At 49.9% G+C, this 20534-nt stretch overlaps 1 protein-coding gene and 1 long non-coding RNA gene across 6 annotated transcripts in view; one reads left to right on the plus strand and one right to left on the minus strand.

Annotated features, from left to right (window-relative positions):
- Window positions 1-9230, minus strand: part of TRAF3IP1 (TRAF3 interacting protein 1) — an 81365-nt gene extending 72135 nt beyond the window's left edge. For 3 of the 5 annotated variants that reach the window (XM_050750482.1, XM_050750480.1, XM_050750479.1), the window contains exons 1-5: window positions 8993-9136; window positions 4347-4415; window positions 3753-3914; window positions 923-1066; window positions 410-826 (exon numbers count right to left, since the gene is read on the minus strand). In XM_050750482.1, coding sequence (XP_050606439.1) covers window positions 410-826; window positions 923-1066; window positions 3753-3914; window positions 4347-4415; window positions 8993-9115 — 915 coding nt within the window. In that variant the 5' untranslated portion in view covers window positions 9116-9136. Of the gene's footprint in view, window positions 1-409; window positions 827-922; window positions 1067-3752; window positions 3915-4346; window positions 4416-8992 lie in introns of all 5 variants that reach the window. The other 2 variants (XM_050750481.1, XM_050750478.1) reach the window with 2 other exon arrangements.
- Window positions 9231-9467: 237 nt separating this feature from the next.
- On the plus strand, window positions 9468-20121 carry LOC126933057 (uncharacterized). The gene is made up of 3 exons (XR_007718409.1): window positions 9468-9567; window positions 17893-18012; window positions 19897-20121. It is a non-coding gene; the product is annotated as an uncharacterized LOC126933057 (long non-coding RNA).
- The last annotated feature ends 413 nt before the right edge of the window (window positions 20122-20534 follow it).

Consider the following 20534-nt stretch of genomic DNA (forward strand, 5'->3'; position numbering starts at 1 on the left):
AGGTATTTACTGCAAAGCTGCTGTGTGTCAGACACTCTACCAGACTGGGTATCCAACAGTGAACATGAGTGAAATCTCTGGCTTATGCTCTTAGGGAGCTTATAATCCAGCAGACGTCTCCCTAGACATGAAGTAGGAAATGGTTAAAAACTCACTGAATAATGCCTTAATAAATGATTGGCTGAACAATAAACTTCTATTAAGGGATGAACCAAAAAAACCCAAAACACAACTGACAAGAAATAAGTATCTCTTTGGGTTTCCATTGAGAATCCAAGATTGTCGTAATTTTAAATAGGCATAAAAGAAAACCAGTTTCCTAGTCACATTGTAAGAAAGATAAAAATCACGTTTGAGGCCACCACAAACTCTTGCTAAGCAAAAGGCGAGGTTTTCCGGAAGCCTTTACCTTTTTCTCGGGTTTGTCATGCTCTCTGTTCTTCTCCCTGTCCAGGTCCCGGGAGTGCTCCCCGTTTTTCACTCTCCGTCTGTCCCTGTCCTTCCCTTTGTCTCGGTCGCGCTCTCGGTCCCTGTCTCTCAGTCTCTCCTTCTCTTTTCCCCCCTCACTCTTTCTGTCTGTCTCCTTCTCACGCTCGGAGTCTCTGTCCCGCTCCCTGTTGCCTCTGTCTTTCTGTCGCTCGCTGTCTGGCCTGGCCCGGGCTTTGGGTCTCTCTCTCTCCCCTTCTCTGTGTCTGTTTCTGCCATTCTCCTTGGCCTTCCCCTTGTCCTTGTCCTTTTCTCTTGGCTTGCTGTCTTCTTTCAATTCTTCTTTCTGTTTTCGATCTCTGCTTGTGCTTCTCTCTTTTATTTCAGAGTCTCCTCTATCCTACGAAATAAAAATAAAATCATTTATGAACGTTTTTACCTAAACTACAAAAAGACTCACTATTTCATTTTCAAAGATGTGCGACTTGCAATTCACCTCTGTATTTTTGTGAACTCTGGACTCCTCTTCTCGCACATTCTTATTATCCAATTCCTGAGATCTTGAGGTCAGTGAGGCCCGGCCTTTCACTTCTCCTTTCTCTCCAGCTAAAACCCTCCGTACCGCATCGTCACTGGAGAGCTTGTCGTCCAAATGGAAGGAAATGAGGTGTTAGGTGAAATGAGATCCGCACACGTAACAAATAGAACATCGCCATTGAAAGATAGCTCATGAGACAGATTCTCTGTCTACAATGAAATTCAAAGGATAAAATATTTTTTGAACATGTTATTATCACATACAAAGCACAGCATATCTTGATAACTATTACTTTCAGCACTTTGGTCATTAACAGTAGCATCCACCCAAGCTAAATGAATCCTGGTTCAAGTCTACCCAAGCTGTCAAATGTGAATGTGTGTGTTCAAGGTCAATAAAGCTGACCCATGCCTTAAACTTCTAATGGGATGGTAGAATCCCAGCCATAAGTGCCTTAAGATTTTATCTAACCACCTCACACCCATTAGGATGCTGCTCCTAAAAAAAACACAAAACAACAAGCATTGGCAAGGATAAGGAGAAATTAAAACTCTCATGCACTGTTGATGGAAATGTAAAATGATACAGCCATTATGGAAAACAGTATAACAGTTGCTCAAAAAATTAAGCACAGATTTACCATATGACCCAATAATTCCCCTTCTGGGTATTTATCCAAAAAAATGGAAAACAGGGTCTTGAAGAGATATTTATATATCCATGTTCATAGCAGCATTATTCATAATAGCTAAAACGTGGGAGCAAACTGTACCATTGACAGTTGAGTGGATAAACAAAATATGGTATATCCATCACAATGGAATATTATTCAGCCCTAAAAAGGGATGAAATTCTGATACATGCCACAACATGGATAAATCTTGAGAATGTTATATTAAGTGAAATAAGCCAGTCAAAAAAAGGACACTCTATGACTCCACTTATCCGAGGTCCCTAGAGTAGTCAGATTCATAGAGACAGAAAGTACAATGAAGGATGCCAGGGGCGGGGGACAGGAGAAGAGGAAGTTAGTGTTTCATGGGGACAGAGTCTGTTTTGCAAGAAGAGTCCTGGAGATGGAAGGTGGTGATGGCTGCACATGACTGAATTTACCAGCACTGAAGTGTACACTTCAACATGGTTAAGATGACAAATTTTATGTTATAGGGATTTTAACACAATAATAAAATTATGGGGGGAAAAACTGATCTAATTCAAGCCCCGTCAAATGCAGAAATTCCTTCTCCAGCATCCCTGACAGCCACCCAGAGTGTAGGACACCTCCAGTCAGGAGTCCCACTCACTCAACGCACTCATTCCACAAGCACACGCTGAGTGACTGCCACATGCCAGGCTCCATTTAGGCCGAAGACACACCATGTACTGGGGACACAGACAAACACAACAATTAAACAACAGGCTATAGGAAGCCTACAGGGGCACCTAAGTCGGCCTGGGAGGGAGGAGAGGCCCAGGCTCAAGGAAGCGCTCACAGACGCCACATTGCTGCTGGGTGAGGCTGGAGGAGGAAGGCAGCTCAGGCACCAAGAAGCCAACAGGCACCAGGGCAAGAGGCTGACGGGAGACAGCGGGCCAGGGCTGAATGCAAGGGTGCATGGTGACTGGAGTGGAGGGCTCAGGTGTGGGAAATGAGAGAAGGATCTGAAGGGAAAGAAGTAGCAGCAGGTCTCTAGGGGGCTCACAAGCTGTGCCATGGAGCTGGCTCGGCCCCAAGGCTACTGGAAGCCGGAGAAGATTCAGCAGAGGAGATAGGAGCCAGATGTGCTTTTTAAAAAGACGAGCAACATAAAGGACCCGGGAAGGGGAGCTGGGGAGTCTAGGCACAGAGGCCAGTGTACTGGCAAAATCTGCTTCCAAGTCTCTAAGTTTGTATGCTGGACCTGCACCGGGGGGGCCTCCCAGGAGTCAGTCTGACACCACTATGCACCTCCACAACCCACTGCTGTTGAGGGGGCTGAAACCTACCTGTTCCCATTTGGGTCACATTTAAGGTTAGCCCCCAGCCAACCACCCACTAGGTATGTGAAAAACTGTATTAATCATACTCTCAATACAAGTCCAACCTGCTCCTCCATGGGGGACCACTCGGCCTTCAAAAGAAGGAAGACCCTGGGGAAAGACCTTCTCCAACGTTTGGGCAAACATGGCCCAGGCTGGACCTAACCAGAGAAGCCTGAGGCCTGACACCCAAGTTTCTAGCCCACAGTGAAAAGCTCAGGAAGAAAAAAATCTACTCCCTATACAACTGAAACAGCAACCGAGAGAGAGAGAAAGGGTTGAAGAGAGAGAGAGGAAGGGCAACAGACAAGCAGATATCAGAGGCTGGAGATGCAGGAAGAGAACAGAGACTCTCGTAAGACCCAGGGAAGAAGAAAAGTGCTCCTGCAGCCACTGCAGCCCCAGCTGGAAGCAGCCACCTGTCCTCAAAGGAGCCCCAGAAAGGAGAAAGCCAGAGGGCATGGAAGCCTGGGCCTCCAGCCTCCAGCCACCAGCCGGGCACAGAGTACCTGCGGGGTTCCCGATTTTATATTGAAAGCTTGCAGAACTTGCGTATAAGATACCCTTATTTGTCTCATCATTCAGTTTTAAATTACTCCTCCTGTATCTCTGGGGCTCCAGAAGGGGTGGGATCAGATTCAAAGCACAGTGTTTGACAGACGCCACTGAAACGCCTTCCCTAAACCGCCCGTACATGTGAGTCCCTCACCCCCGACTACCTTTTACTCAAGTACTAAGTAAGTTCAAAATGCCAGGACAGCAGTAGTACCTTGTTGAGACAGCATTTTCCAATTATCTGGAGCAGCTCATTTGTTCTTTCAGGCTCATGCCCGGCCACGATTCGGGCTGGTTTGGCTGACAGTGGCTCTCCCGACACCATCACAACCACGTCTATGGCCTTTTGTAGGAAGCTAATTTTTGCATCTTTATCCTGAAACATTTCCATTGAAAATATAAATATTACAATACTTTGAAGAGTATGCATTATCTTCAGTATGTTCTACAGGCATAGGATAGTTTCTGTTTACATACGAAGCTATTTTTAGATCTATAACAAATCTAGAAATACTGACCTTTTACTGACAAAACAAAAACAATTCATTAAAGCCTTTAATTTAGTTGATAGGCTAGCATTAATCTTTGAAATACTAATCCCATTTTTCAGTGAATAAAACGAGCATGAGATCCAGTTACCACAATGAGAAAATGAAATGAGGAAGGGTATATATCAATTCATGAATTCACTGACCTTGTATTCCAACCACATGCAGCACAGAAATGACACACGCCACACGACCCGGCCTACAAAAAATCCCATCCGTTAAGGCGAGGGGTTAACAGGAGAAGCCCGACTCAAACCCACCTTCACATTATCAGACTTCATCTCGGCGTCTGTGTAGAGGCCCTTCATGAAACCAGTCATTCTAATCACCTTCAAGAGAGAAAGAAAGGCCACCACGTCACTGCACAGACAGCCACCTCATCAGCCTCATCCACTCAATTCCACACTTGGGAGATGTCAGAATTGACTAGCAGCCCAGACTTGAATCATCCACTTACTCAAGAAATGTTTGATGTCTACTACACGTGTTGTGCAGGGCAGAAGCCAGCCAGATCCTCTCAGAACTTAGTCTGGCTGTGTGGACAGATGGGTGAAGATGACACCGTGCAGGTAGTAAGGAAGCACTCAGGCTTGGTACCTAATCCACAATCTGAGAGGGGCAAGGGTGGCAGGGAACCCTTCCTGGAGGAATCATACCTAGATGGGGACCAGGCTTACAGAAGAGTTGGGCAAGGGGGCATTTCAGATGCACATGCCAGACATAAGGAAGTCCACACACTGGGCGCGGTGGCTCATGCCTGTAATCCCAGCACTTTGGGAGGCCGAGGTGGACAGATTACTAGGTCAGGATATTGAGACCATCCTGGCCAACATGGTGAAACACCGTCTCCACTAAAAATACAAAAATTAGTTGAGTATGGTGGCACATGCCTATAGTCCCAACTACATGGGAGGCTGAGGCAGGAGAATCACTTGAAGCCGGCAAGTGGAGATTGCATTGAGCCGCTGCACTCCAGCCTGGCAACAGAGCCAGACTCTGTCTCAAAAAAAAGAAGAAAAAAAAAGAAAGAAAGTCCACACAAGGTCCAGGACCCACAGAGTTCTGTGCAAGGGAAATGTACAACGGCAGGAGCCTGAGGCCAGAGAGACACTCGGGGCCTGGTACAGAGGCCCTGTGAAGCCACTCAGGGACGTGAACTGAGCCGAAGGACCACGAGGAGGACCTGGAACAGCCTTTTACAAGAGTCCTTCAGGTGCAATGGAGGGAACAGATTCCAAAAAGAAAAGGAACTTTGGTTGGGCACAGTGGCTTATACCTGTAATCCCAGCACTTTGGAAGGCCGAGGCGGGCGGATCACTTGAGGTCAGGAGTTCGAGACCAGCCTGGCCAACATGGTGAAACCCCCGTCTCTACTAAAAATACAAAAATTAGGCAGACATGGTGGCGGATGCCTGTAATCCCAGCTACTCAGAAGACTGAGGCAACAGAATTGCTTGAACCCGGGAGGTGGAGGTTGGAGTAAGCCGGAATCGCGCCACAGGACTCCAGCCTGGGCGACAGAGTGAGACTCTTTCTCAAAAAAAAAAAAAAAGAAAAGAAAAGGAATTTCTCAGCCTAGTTTTCCAAGACTAGAAGTTCTGCAAAGGTCTTTCTCCTCACCACGTGTCACTACTCACTTCTTAGGATCATGGCAGGCTCCACACCCCATAGCTTTGGTTCTCTCCCCAGTCACCCCTTCCCTCAGGTAACCTGTACCTCTTAATTAGCCCTAAAACCAGCTTTTAGGACAATGATTTTTTCTGTTCCTCTCAACCCCCACACCCAGCCAGGGTCGTGGGTTCTCTCAAATTGAAAATTTTTGAAATGTAGTAGGTTACTGTAAAATCAGTAAAATTTGTAGCAACAAGCATTTTGAACAGCCGGGACCCTTACCAGCAGGCTGCATGGTATGTGGTAAGGACAGGTATGCCCACAGCTGTGTGTCCTAGGTCAGCTAATAAAGCATATTTATTACGGGGAGTTGTGTTTTACAAACAGGACAGTCCCATCCTAACGTCAGCCTCCTCTGGATTCAAGCCACAACTCCTTAATTTGCATGAAGTTAGGTATTAATCAATGTAAGAGTTTTCATTCCACACCACGCTATGTAAGAGCTGTACTACTATTTTTCTTGAGACGACAGGTAGAATACTAAGAGCATCCTGCATTTAACATTCCTGGAACATTTTCATTTTGTCCCTGTTGAGGTTTTCCCAGGATGCTGGCAGTTAAAATTGTGAGCAATAGGCTGGGTGTGGTAGCTCATACCTGTAATCCCAGCACTTTGGGAGGCTGAGACAGGCAGATCACCTGAGGTCAGGAGTTCGAGATCAGCCTGGCCAACGTGGCGAAACCCCATCTCTACTAAAAATATAAAAATTAACTGGGCATGGTGGCATGTGCCTGTAGTCCCATCTACTCAGGAGGCTGAAACAAGAGAATTGCTTGAACCCGGGAGGCGTAAGTTGCAGTGAGTGGAGATTGTGCCACTGCACTCCAGTCTGGGTGACAGAGCAAGACTCCCTCTAAAACAAAAAAAAAAAATTGTGAGCAATAACTGTAAGTGACAAGAGACATTAACGTCACAGGATCCACACTTAGCTTAATGAAACGGGGTGGTTAGTTTAGCTATAGCTAAAATACTAATATAGTAATTTGTGTATAATATTCAGGACAGCAAGGCATTTTCATGAGAGGCTCCCCATCTATTATCTGAAAATCCTTTCCAATGTGTCAGTCATTCTAACATCTTTATCAAGTAGGTGACAATTTATTTATCTTTACACAGGGACAGAAATCAACTTTGGCATTAGATGAGGAAGTCTATGGGAGAAGAGCAGACCAGTAGTTCCTAATTGGGAACACGCAGCTCGTTCCAGGCACCCTATCTACCTGGCCAGGAAAGCAATCCCCTTTTTTTTTTTTTTTTTTTTTTGAGACAGGGTCTTACTCTGTCACCCAGGCTGGAGTGCAGTGGTACAATCACGGCTCACTGCAGCCTCAACCTTCCAGGCTCAAGCAATCTTCCCTACTCAGCCTCCTGAGTAGCTGGGATTACAGGTGCACCACCACATTCAGCTAATTTTTATATTCTCAGTAGAGATGGAGTTTTGCCATGTTGGCCAGGCTGGTCTTGAACACCTGGGCTCAAGTGATCGGCCCGCCTTGGCCTCCCAGAGTGCTGGGATAACAGGCGTGAGCCACAGCACCCAGCCCATATTCTTCCTCCTCTCCCATTAGGATGCCTCTGACCAACCATGTGGTAGTGACTGGACAGCCACCGTGAGCTGAGCGCCACTACTGCCCCACAAGGATAAGGCACACTCCCTGCACCTCCCTCTGTATTTCAGGGCTCTGCATTTCAGTGGGGCAGACAGGACTGGGAGAATAAAGGTTTTGGCAGCCACAGCTATAGCTGGCTGGGCTCACATTGGCTCTTGTTCCCTCTCGGTCAGAGGACGGGTACCTGCCTATTTCATGGGACAGTGGTGATGCGGCACACTGTCCCGCTCCCACCGGGCTATCCACACAGCAGGTCCCCTCCCCACACACTGTCCAGGACAGGCTGTAAGTGCTGCACCAGCTGGGAGGACGTGACCAGGGCTGGCAGTGCCTCGGGATGTGGGTGGATTCGAGAGCATTTTTAGGCACTGTTTTAACACAGAGGCACACGCTCCAGCCCACAAGTTATAAGCTAAGGTAGGAGGGCAGACCAAGTAAAGCAAAGTCTGTGCAAGAATAAGGCACCCAATCTGTTGAAAAGAGTGAGAAACAGAGCTTGAGGACCATCACCAGGTGAGGTCATGAGGCCCTGGAAGTCTGCAAGTCCAACCTGAATCCTAAATCCCAGAACACACCTCTGAGTTCCCACGTGCCCTTGGGTCCACCATGGAAATGGGTGCTGCAACCCCCGCAGTGACACTCCTAAGAGTTACCAGGGAGTTACCACAAGCCTTGACAGGTCCCACTCAACAGGGGATGTTTGTTGTGCAATTTCTATGTACCTTACCCACTGCAGATCACCAGAGCCATACTAATAAGCAAGCCAGGGTCTCCGTCACTGAGGAGCACACCATCTGCAAGTGGGGAAAAGCTACAGAGACCACCAATCTCAATTTAGGGCAGGGTGTGCCGCTCTGTTAGTTTTTCCTGCCAAGTCTCCCTACCACCACCTCCACTAAATTCACCCACAGGCATTTATTAAGCACCCAAAATGTGGTATGGAGGGAAACTTCGGGGCAGAAGGCTGTATAAAAAATATTATTTCCATTCTCCCAGGATTTAGCCTTTCACGTGCCAAATGCTTCAGGGCAAGTGAGAAGGGTTCTGCAGGGTTAGATGAGGTGGGAGTCACAGAAGCAGCTCTGCCAGGCAGAATGGAAGATGCACTAAGGAGACACACGGTAGGCAGGGAAGAAGTAATGGTCCCCGAGGGCCCGGAGCCTCCCTGTAAGCGGCGGCCCGGAGCCGGGGGAGGGGCAGGACCTCCGCGCGGAGGGCGCCGCGGAATTGGGCCTACAGGCCGGGCTCCCGCGCAGGGGCCGCACAGAGCTCTCGTCCCGACCCCGGAACTCACCCCGGTCCCCGACCCGCACCCTGCGCCCGGCCCACACCCGGCCCTGAACCAGTCCCCGACCTGCACCCCGAGCCCGGCCCACACCCGGTCCACACTCGGCCCTAGCCCGGCCCACACTCGGTGCTGACCGGGTCCCCGACCTGCACCTCGAGCTCGGCCCACACCCGGTTCACACCCGGCCCGGGCCCCGACTCTGGCCCAGCACCGGCCCCCGACCCGCACCTGAGCCCGAGCCCGGCTCGCACCCGGCGCCACCCGGCCCGGGCCCTGACCTCGGCGCCCACCGGAACCCCGACCCGCACCTGGCCGGGCCCGGAACCCTGCGCCCACCTCCGTGATGATGTCGTGCAGGTAGCGGAACGGGGGCTTGCTCAGCAGCTTCTCTGTCAGCGGCGGCCTCCGTATCACCTTCCCCAGCGCCTCCTGCGTCTGCCTCACCACCGCCGCGTTCATGACGGCGCCCGCCGCCCGCTGGCCGCCTGCGTTCTCAGCCGGCCCGGCCGAGCCTAAGCCCGGGTCCCTGGCCGCCGCCGGCCCCGCCGCCGCCGCCCGGTCCCGCCAGGACGCGCCGCTCCGGTTTCCATCCCACAGTGCACCGGAGCCCACCACAGCGCCTGCGCGGCCGCCGCAGGGCGTTCGGTCGCTAGGGCTGCGCGGCCTTAGCAACGGACGCGCCGCGATGCCCCTCCCCCTGCCCGCAGTCCCGCGCCCGCGCAGGCAGGATTGCGGGTTCCGCGGGAGGGGTTTGGGGGCGGGCGGCCGTGCCCGCGCAGGCGTGGCGCGGCGGGGCGGGGAAAGGGGATCTGGGATCCGGCGCCTGGCCCCTCCTCTGCCCATTGACGGCCTCGGGAAGCGGGTATTCGCTCGCGTTAGAGGCGACTGCCTGAGGACTGATTAAGAACAAGGTAAACTCCAAGATCTGTGCCTCCTGTTTCCCAGATCTCAAGGGCTTTTGCAGGCACTGGTTCATCGGAGGGGACGGTACTAAGTTATCCCAAAACACAAGGAATAGAAAATACACTGTCCTGGCTGGTACTTAATAAGGCTTCTTGGGCAAGTCACTTGTTTTCTCTGAGACTCTACTTCTGTTCCTACAAAGCAGGGCTAGTGTGCCCCCTGCCTAATCTACCTCCCAGGAAGGTAAATGGTGACTAAATGTGTCGGTGCTCTGAAACCGGGACAAAGCCGTGCCCCGTTGTCTTACTAGGTGTCTGTGATTCTTTCCCACCTGTCCTCTGTGCATCATGCACAGGCCCACCGCAGAAGTCCTTCCAGCGACTTGAGAGCTCTGGGGTCTGTAGTTCTTCTTTTTTTTTTTTTTTTTGATACGGAGTCTTGCTCTGTCGCCCGGGCTGGAGTGCAGTGGCCGGATCTCAGCTCACTGCAAGCTCCGCCTCCCGGGTTTACGCCATTCTCCTGCCTCAGCCTCCGGAGTAGCTGGGACTACAGGCGCCGCCACCTCGCCCGGCTAGGTTTTTGTATTTTTTAGTAGAGACGGGGTTTCACGGTGTTAGCCAGGATGGTCTCGATCTCCTGACCTCGTGATCCGCCCGTCTCGGCCTCCCAAAGTGCTGGGATTACAGGCTTGAGCCACCGCGCCCGGCCTGTAGTTCTTCTTATGAACACCGTTATAACTCTTTTTTTTTTTTTTTTTTTTTTTGAGGCGGAGTCTCGCTCTGTCGCCCAGGCTTGAGTGCAGTGGCACTATCTCGGCTCACTGCAAGCTCCGTCTCCTGGGTTCACGCCATTCTCCTGCCTCAGCCTCTGGAGTAGCTGGGACTACAGGCGCCTGCCACCTCACCCGGCTAATTCTTTTTTTTTTTTTTTTTTTTTTTGTATTTTTAGTAGAGACGGGTTTCGCCGTTGTTAGTCAGGATGGTCTCGATCTCCTGACCTCGTGATCCGCCCGCCTCGGCCTCCCAAAGTGCTAGGATTACAGGCTTGAGCCATCGCGCCCAGCCTTTTTTGTTTGTTTGTTTGTTTGTTTTGAGATGGAGTCTGACTGTCCTCCAGGCTGGAGTGCAGTGGCGCGATCTTGGCTCACTGCAACCTCCCTCCCAGGTTCAGGTGATTCTCCTGCCTCAGCCTCCTGAGTAGCTGGGTCTTCAGGCCCCAGACACCACACCAGCCTCGCTTTTGTATTATTAGTAGAGACAGGGTTTCACCATGTTGGCCAGGCTGTTCTGGAACTCCTGACCTCAGGCAATCTGCCCGCATCGGCGTCCCAAAGTGCTGGTATTACAGGCGTGCGCGACCGCCCCCATTATAACTTTTTAATTGACCTTCATTTTTACCATTTTCAGGGCTCCTCATTTTTTGTGGAGATCTAAATCTCCATCTGGTGTCATACCCCTCCTGTCTGAAGAACTTCCTTTAATATTTCTTCTAGCACAGTTCAGCTGGTAATGGAAAAGTTATACAGACAACCAATTTCAATGCCAGCCAGGCTGTGTGGTTTATCAACAAATACTAAATTGCATTTTTATAGTTTTCCTTCCATGTCCCCCTATAACCACCTCCAATAAATTCAGCCACAAATATTTATTAAGCATAGAAGTACAGAATTCTAGGGTTGGGAGGCCGAGGCAGGTGGATCACCTGAGGTCAGGAGTTCGAGACCAGCCTAACCAACATGGTGAAACCCCATCTCTACTAAAAATACAAAATATTAGCTGGGTGTAGAGGCGGGCAACTGTAATCCCAGCTACTAGGGAGGCTGAGGCAGGAGAATCGCTTGAACCCAGGAGACAGAGGTTGCAGTGAGCCGAGATCACACCACTGCACTCCAGCCTGGGTGACAGAGTGAGACTCCATCTCAAAAAAAAGAATTCTAGGGGTGCAGTGGCTCATGCCTATAACCCCAGCACTTTGGGAGGCTGAGGCAGGCAGATCACTTAAGGTCAGGAGTTTGAGACCAGCCTGGCCAACATGGTGAAACCCTGTCTCTACTAAAAGTATAAAAATTAGCTAGGCATGGTGGTGTGTGCCTGTAACCCCAGCTACTTGGAAGGCAGAAGCACAAGAATTGCTTGAACCCAGGGGGTGGAGGTTGCAGTGAGCCAAGATCGCATCACTGCACTCCAGCCTGGGCAACAGAGCAAGACTCTGTCTTTAAAAAACAAAACAAACAAAAACAAAAAGTATAGAATTTTAGATTGACTGTTTTTGGTTTTGTTTTTCAGTACTTTAAGGATGTTACTCCATTGACTTCTGGCTTGCATAGTTTCTGAATAAAAGTCCTCTGTAATTCTTTGTTCTTTTGTCTATTGTTTCTGGCTGCCTTCAAGATTTTATTTTTATTATTGGTTTGCCAGAAGTTTGCACATGGTATATCTAGATGTGGGGGTCTCTTTTACCTAAAATTTATATTTTATTATTTACATACAATAAAATTCATAGCTGTTAAGTGTGCAGGTTGATACATTTTGGTAATTATATACAATTATGTTACCACCACCACAATCAAAATATAGAACAGTCCCTGCACCCTACAACATTTCTTGCTGCTTATTTGCAGCCCATCTCCTTCCCCACCCTGGCCCCAGGCAGCCACTAATCTGGTTTCTGTCATTATAATTTTGCCTCTTCTAGAATTTCTTTTTTTTTTTTTTTTTTGAGATGGAGTCTCCTCTGTCACCCAGGCTAGAGTGCAGTGGCGCGATCTCGGCTCACTGCAAGCTCCGCCTCCCGGGTTCACACCATTCTCCTGCCTCAGCCTCCCGAGTAGCTGGGGCAAGCTCCGCCTCCTGGGTTCATGCCATTCTCCTGCCTCAGCCTCCCGAGTAGCTGGGACTACAGGCACCCACCACCACGCCCAGCTAATTTTTTGTATTTTTAGTAGAGACGGGGTTTCACCGTGTTAGCCAGGATGGTCTCAATCTCCTGACATCATGATCCACCCTCCTCGGCCTCCCAAAGTGCTGGAATTGCAGGCATGAGCCACCGCGCCCGGCTAGAATTTCACATAAAGGGAATCATACAGTACATAGTCTTTTGTATTTCATTATTTCTCTTATAATATTTTTGAGATTCATTCATATTGTTACATGTATATTAATATCCCATTCTTTTTGTGGGCTGAATGGTATTCCACAGTATAATTTGTTTATTCATCAGTTAATGGACATTTGGGTTGCTTTCAGTTTTTTATTTTTTATGAATAATGCTGCTGGCCAGGCACGGTGGTTCACACCTGTAATCCCAGCACTTCCGGAGGCCGAAGTGGGCAGATCACTTAAGGTCAGGGATTCAGGACCAGCCTGGCCAACATGGTGAAACCCCGTCTCTACTAAAAATACAAAAATTAGCCAGTCGTGGTGGTGTGCACCTGTAATTCTAGCTACTCAGGAGACTGAGGCATGAGAAATGTTTGAATCCAGGAGGCAGAGTTTGCAGTGAGCTGAGATCATGTCACCGAACTCCAGCTTGGGTGACAAAGTGAGACTCTGTCTCAAAAAAAAAAAAAAAATGCTGCTATGACCATTCACTTACAGGTCTTTGTGAAAGTTTTCATTTCTCTTGTATTGGAATTGTTGGGTTGTATGGTAAGAATATGTTTAACTTTACAAATACTACCATACTGTTTTTAAAGTGGCTGCATCATCATTCATTCCCACCAGCAATATATTGAATCCCAAATTGCTCCATATCCCTGCCAACATTTGGTATTGTCAGTCTTTTTGTTTTTCTTCTTCTTCTTCTTCTTCTTCTTCTTCTTCTTTTTTTTTTTTTTTTCTGAGATGGAGTGTTGCTCTGTTGCCTAGGCTGGAGTGCAGTGGCATGATCTCAGCTTACTGCAACCTCCATCTCCCAGGTTCAAATGATTCTCCTGCTTCAGCCTCCTGAGTAACTGGGATTACAGGCACCTGCCATTATGCCCATTTTTTGTATTTTCAGTAGAAACGGGGTTTCACCATGTTGGCCAGGCTGGTCTCAAACTCCTGACCTCAGGTGATCTGCCTGCCTTGGCCTCCTAAAGTGCTGGGATTACAGGCATGAGCCACTGCGCCCAGGCTGTCAGTCTTTCCCCCGTACCCTCGCACCCCGAGACGGAGTCTTGCTCTGTCGCCCAGGCTGGAGTGCAGTGGCGCCATCTCAGCTCACTGCAAGCTCCGCCTCCTAGGTTCATGCCATTCTCCTGCCTCAGCCTCCCAAGTAGCTGGCACTACAGGGGCCTGCCACCACGCCCAGATAATTTTTTGTATTTTTTAGTAGAGACAGTGTTTCACCATGTTGGCAAGGATGGTCTCAATCTCCTGACCTCGTGATCCGCCCCCCTTGGCTTCCCAAAGTGCTGGGATTACAGGCGTGAGCCACGGCGCCTGGCCCCTGTCAGTCTTTTTTAACGTTCGTCTTTCTATGGGTGTGGAATGGTGTCTTGTTATGGTACCTATTTAGATTTCTGTAGTGATTAGTGATTTTGAGCATATTTCCCTGCCCTTGCTAAATATTCATATATCTCTAGTGAAGATACCCCATCAAGTATCATTCAAGCATTTACTGAATCACTGCTATGTATGGATTACTGTCTGGGTGCTGGGGATTTAATGGGGAATTAAGACCTTCTAGGAGGCAATGTCCATGCTGTCCACTGGTCCTAGGAACATCACTCCTCATGCTGCTAACTATATCCAGGACCAAGTGAGCTTTGGTCACCTAGACAGAGGCCAGATGAAAGGCGCCAGGGCTCATCCCCTTCTAACTGTCGGCCTCCCTTCCTCCCGTACTGCACCTTGCAGGTGGGCTGGCTGTGTGAGACTCGGCCGAGAGGCTGGGAGACACCTAAGAGAGAGTGGAGGGAATTTAACGACACTCATCATGTAGACCCATCCCATGCTCCCTGGGGAAAACAAGCCCCCAAGGAGATTCACCCTCAGAGGGATTCCATCTTGGCTCCTCTCTGTTTATAGCCCTGCTCCTTGGCCAGAGCACCACCAGCCTCTGACCCCTGCCTCATGAAACCTTCCTGACTCTGGAAACTCCACTCCCAACCCACAGAAGCTTTTGTGGTTTTCCATGCATCCCCTTTCTCTCAGCACTACACTTCCCAGAGTATGTGGTCTCCAGTCCAGACTCACACCATCCCAAGGACCTCAGCAGGACAGTCCACTGTGACATTTGGCACTACAGTCCCTTGGAATAGTCCAGGGTGACAGTGGACACTGAATCACTGAATCACGCTCCTTCTAGGGCTCCCAAATTCCCGTCCTTCTCCTGATTGTCCACACGCGTCCTTATCACACACATACCTCCTTCCCAAGAACAAGCATTAATTAAACAGTTCATCAAACCCCATAAAGAAAAACAAAACAATTTCCATACTGCCCTGTCATTTGCAAACATCCCCCACCCAGTGAAACTAACACTTCCCCTGAACATGGAGAATGGTGTTAGCTCCCTTCATTCCTTCATTCCACCTTTCCTGCCCACCATCCAACCCCTCCTTAGGCCTCCCTGAAAGTTTTTATGGGGAAGGAGCATGATGAGACTGTACTTCTTCATGACTGGGCCCTCATTTCACAGAGGCTGGCCTAAAGCTCTGAAACGATGAAGCCCCTAGACAAGGCTTCAGCAGCCTCCTGCTCCCAGGTGTTACAGAGAGGGTGATCATCTTCACAGGACAACAGGGAGGCCCTCAGCGGTGCTGCACCAAATGCAGGTGACGCTGTAGTGGCTGAAAGCAGAGTGTCCTCCCAAACTGGAGGAAGCCTGGCTGGGCCGCCTTCCCTGATCTGCCCACCATGGCCAAGCTGGGAGCCAAGAGGCTCCTGCAAGGGCCCATCCCTCTCTGAGCTTTGAGCTGGCTGGGGTCAGCCTGAGGAGTGGTGGAAGGAGCACCCAGACCCCAAGCGCCCTGCCTTCCGAACACTGTTCCCAAGAGCAGAGCTCCCCAGCCCCCACCCCAGAAAGTCCCATGGGGGCAGTATCCTGTGGGCCTGATGGCCAGAAACCTGCTTGTCTGACAGTGGCCTGCCTGTGTGGTGGGAGAGGTAGGTGTGGCCTGGAGAACCCTCAGGCCCCTGAGGTTCTGCCAAGGACCCTGAGCCAATGCTGCCCAAAGGGGAGGCTGGTTCCTATCTCTCCCCCAGCCTATGGAGAGCAGGAACCGTGTGGGCCAAGGCTTTGTGGGGGCCTTGAGGGCACAAGGCCTGGCTGTTTGGAACTGTGAGCCATCGGAGACCCTCCTGCCCACCTGGGCATCAGGAGCTCTGAGAAGACCTGGGACAAGGGAGCAGAGTCACCCGGTCCCACTGAGATCCTTATGGAGGGGGGAGGTGGCCAGGGAGTGGACAGGCATGGAGGGGCGGTGGCCAGGGAGTGGACACACACGGGGTGGGGAGGTGGCCAGGGAGCGGACGCGCGCGCGGGGTGGGGAGGTGGCCAGGGAGCGGACGTGCGCGGGGTGGGGAGGTGGCCAGGGAGCGGACGCGCGCACGGGGTGGGGAGGTGGCCAGGGAGCGGACGCGTGCGGGGTGGGGAGGTGGCCAGGGAGCGGACGCGCGCGGGGTGGGGAGGTGGCCAGGGAGCGGACGCGCGCGGGGGGGGGGTGGGGGGGAGGTGGCCAGGGAGTGGACGCGCGCGGGGGGTGGGGGGAAGGTGGCCAGGGAGAGGACACGCGCGGGGGGGACGTGGCCAGGAAATGGACATGCACGGGGGGGAGGTGGCCAGGGAGTGGACATGCGCAGGGTGGAGGTGGCCGGCTAGTGGACACGCACGGGGGCTGGCCAGGGAGTGGACACGCACGGAAAGGGGAGGTGGCCAGGGAGTGGACATGGGTCCCTGGACAGTGCAGTGTTTGGGGACCATGGGCTCTCTTCCATGCCACACACTGTATCTCCCGAGGCCCCAACACTGCCTCGAGGTGAGTCCTCAATCTCCGCACAGAGGGAGGATGGATGCGTATCCGGGGTGCTTGGAAAGCAGGCCTAAGAAGAGGTAGCTAAGGATTCCTGACTCCAAAAAAAAGACCTGCAACCAGGGCCTCCCAGGGCAGGAGGGTGCAGAGGGCAGTCTGAAGCCTCCAGTTCTGAAGGCTCCAGACCAGGTACCAGCTGGAGGGACAATGCACCTTAAATTACCCCTAAGCTTCTCAGAGTCCTAAAAGCATCAGAGGGAAAGGCAGAGAACATAAAAGAGTCATTCATAAAAAAAAAAAAAAAATAGATAATTGATTAAACAACTATAGAAAATCACAACAAAGAAAGTGTTGGAAACATAAAAGGCTGGCAGGAGATGCTTTTGAAATAAACAGTTTCTGAATGAATGATAACCATGGCCTGACTCTCCCCGGGAGAGAGAAGCCACAAAGCTTCCAATGTGTCTTCCAGGCCCTGCCTCACCTCACCGGGAGGCAGACATTCCCAGAGACAAAGGCCTGGGGAGGCTGACTTAGCCCCACCCTGAACTCCATTTCTACCAAGAGCCCAAGATGTGGGTCAGGCTTTGGGAAGGGCTGGGGAGCAGATACCAGGTCAGAGGAGAAGTGCAGAGCTGCGGATGGGCTCACCAGCCCTGGATCCACAAGGAGTGGGGTGGGGGGGTTGCTATGGAGCAAATGCATGTCCACTGGGCGGAGAGAGGGGAACTAGGCCCAAGAGGCCCAGGAGAAACAGAGTTCCATCACAAGCAGGAAGTCTTTCCTGTAACTGCCGCATCTGCTTCCCCAGCTTGTGGTACAAAAGAAAGTCCCCCACCTTTCTGAAATCCAGCTCAGATATTCTCACCCCCACCCCCGGTACTGAATCTTTTTTTTTTTTTTTTTTTTTTTTTTTTTTTGAGACGGAGTCTCACTCTGTTGCCAGGCTGGAGTGCAGTGGCCGGATCTCAGCTCACTGCAAGCTCCGCCTCCCGGGTTCACGCCATTCTCCTGCCTCAGCCTCCCGAGTAGCTGGGACTACAGGCGCCCGCCACCTCGCCCGGCTAGTTTTTTTTGTTTTTTTTTTTTTTGTATTTTTTAGTAGAGACGGGGTTTCACCGTGTTAGCCAGGATGGTCTCAATCTGCTGACCTCGTGATCCACCCGTCTCAGCCTCCCGAAGTGCTGGGATGACAGGCTTGAGCCACCGAGCCCGGCCTGGTACTGAATCTTTATGTCTGCCTTGTGCAAGCTGGACGGCCCGCTGGGTCCCACAAAGAGTATGGGGGTGCAATACATAGCAAGCAGACCATAATAGTTGGAACTCTCCACCATGGACAGTGCAAGGGAAAGATTCACTACCCTCCCTCTTGCAGGCCCTCGGGCCCTTCCAGGAGGGTCCCATGACTTTGAAGGGGCAGGGGCCTGGATCCCATCATCCATCAAAGGCCCGTGAGCTACCCATGCCGATTTCCCAACAATCTTAAGCTCTGCTGGTAAGTAGCCACTCTTGGGTGAGGGGTGGAAGATACTGCCTCCCCAGGCAGCCCAGGACACCCTTCCTTTGCCCCAGGCAATGCAAAGATGACACCAGGAGGGTGGAGCTGGGGGATCCTGCACACCACAGGCCCCAAGCACATCTGAGAAGAGAGGCCACCATGGGTAGGAGGTTTTCGGGTGTCTCAAGGGAGCCCCTAATTATACTCCTGGTAGATATTCTCCACACTGATTAAGTTACACAGAGCACATTTTACTTTTGTACTTTAGTTTTATATTTTTGCCATGTTATTTATTTTTTCTTCCCCTTCCCTGCAGCTTTACAAAGGTATAACTGGCAAATAAAAAAATAAAAATTGTATATATTTACAGTGTACAAAATGATGTTTTCATTTACATATAGATTGTGAAATAATTAAAAGAAGCAAATTAATATATCCATTTCCTCTCCTACTTATCTTTTTTTGCAGTGAGACCATGTAAGATCTCTCTCAGCAATTTTCAAGTATATAATTAATACATTATTGCTAACTACAGTTACCATGCTATACATTAATCTCCAGGATTTACTCAGCCTGCCCAACTAAAACGTTGTACCCTTTAACCAACATATCCACATCTCATACACACAAGCACTCCCCAGTCCCTGGCAACCACCATTCTACTCTCTGCTTCTGTGAGTTCAACTTTGGATTCCACATATGAATTGAGATCATGCAATATTTGTCTTTTGTGCCTGATTTATTTCCTTCTTTCTTATCTTTTTTTTGTTTTTTGACACGGAGTCTTGCTCTGTCACCCAGGCTGGAGTGCAGTGGTGTGATCTCAGCTCACTGCAACTTCTGCTTCCTGGGTTTAAGCGATTCTCCTGCCTCAGCCTCCCAAGTAGCTTGGATTACAGGTGCCCACCACCACGGCTGGCTAATTTTTGTATTTTTAGTAGAGATGGGGTTTCACCATGTTGGCCAGGCTGGTCTTGAACTCCTGACCTCAAGTCATCCACCCGTCTCAGCCTCCCAAAGTGCTGGGATTACAGGCGTGAGCCACTGCGCCTGGCCGGCTTATTTCATTTAACATAATGTCCTCTATGTTCATCCATCCAAGAAAATGGCAGAATTTTCCCCTTTAAGGCTGACTCATATTCCATGGTGCGTAAATCCCATATTTTCTGTATTCCATTTATGTGCTAATGGACACTTAGGTTCATACCATGTCTTGGCCATTGTGAATAATGCTGGGATGACCATGGGAGTTCAATTACCTCTTTGACATACTGATTTCATATCCTTCAGGCATCTACCCAGAAGTGGGACTGCTGGATCATAAGGTAGTTCTATTTTTTGGCCAGGCGCAGTGGCTCATGCCTATAATCCCAGCACTTTGGGAGGCCGAGGCGGGTAGATTACTTGAGGTCCAGAGTTTGAGACCAGCCTGGCCAATGTAGTGAAACCCCATCTCTACTAAAAATACAAAAATTAGCCAGCCATGGTGGCATGCGCCTGTAGTCCCAGCTACTCGGGAGGCTGAGGCAGGAGAATCACTCAAAATCAGGAGATGGAGGTTGCAGTGAGCTGAGATCACGCCACTGCATTCCAGCCTGGGCAAAAAAGACTTGGTCTCAAAAATAAATAAATACATAAATAAAATAAGGTAGTTCTGTTTGTAGTTCTTTGAGGAATCTTTATATTGTTTTCAGTAATGGCTGCACTAATTCCCATCCCCATCAACAGTGTTTGGGGTTCCCTTTCCCCATATCCTCACCAACATTGTAATCCTTTGTCTCTCTGATCATAACTTTCTGTGAGATGACAATGCCTTGTGGTTTTTATTTGCCTTTTCCTGATGATTGGTAATACTGAACATTCTTTCATTGTTATACCCAGACCGTTTGTTCCCCAAAGAAGACCACCAGAGTCCAGAGTCAAAGCCAAGCGGCAAGGATCTTTTACTGCAAGTTCGAACTTGGCCCCTCCATTCCACAGCATACAAGAGGGCCCCGAACAATGCGAGTGCTTGCTTTTTATAGCCCGATGTAAACAGGATATGTAAAGTTACAGGGGAACAAGGGAATTCTTTTGGTTACAACATTACAATTGGTTAACATTATACATTTAGCGTTTTTTATTGGTTCCCGCTGTGCCCTTATCGGAGATTTCCCAGGTGGTGTTTTTCTAAAGTTGAGAGAGAGATGGAGGAATGTGTTTGTGCTGGGCTTAGGAAGTTGAGAGTGATATATGGTGGGTTGTGTTTGTGCTGGGCTCAGGAAGTTGGGAGATATATGGAGGAATGTGCCTGGTTTCTTTTCATCATATGCCTGTTGGCCATTGATTTGTGTACCTTCTTTTGAGAAATGCCTATTCGGGTCCTTTGCCTATTTTTGAATTGGGTTATTTGCTCTCCTTGCCATGGACTTGTTTGAGTTCTTTATATACTTTGGATTTAACATTTATCAGATGTATGGTTTGCAAATATTTTCTCCCATTCTGCTCATTGTCTCTTCACTCTGCTGATTGTTTCCTTT

This window comes from Macaca thibetana, chromosome 12 (assembly GCF_024542745.1).
Source record: "Macaca thibetana thibetana isolate TM-01 chromosome 12, ASM2454274v1, whole genome shotgun sequence".
Taxonomy (NCBI): Eukaryota; Metazoa; Chordata; class Mammalia; order Primates; family Cercopithecidae; genus Macaca; species Macaca thibetana.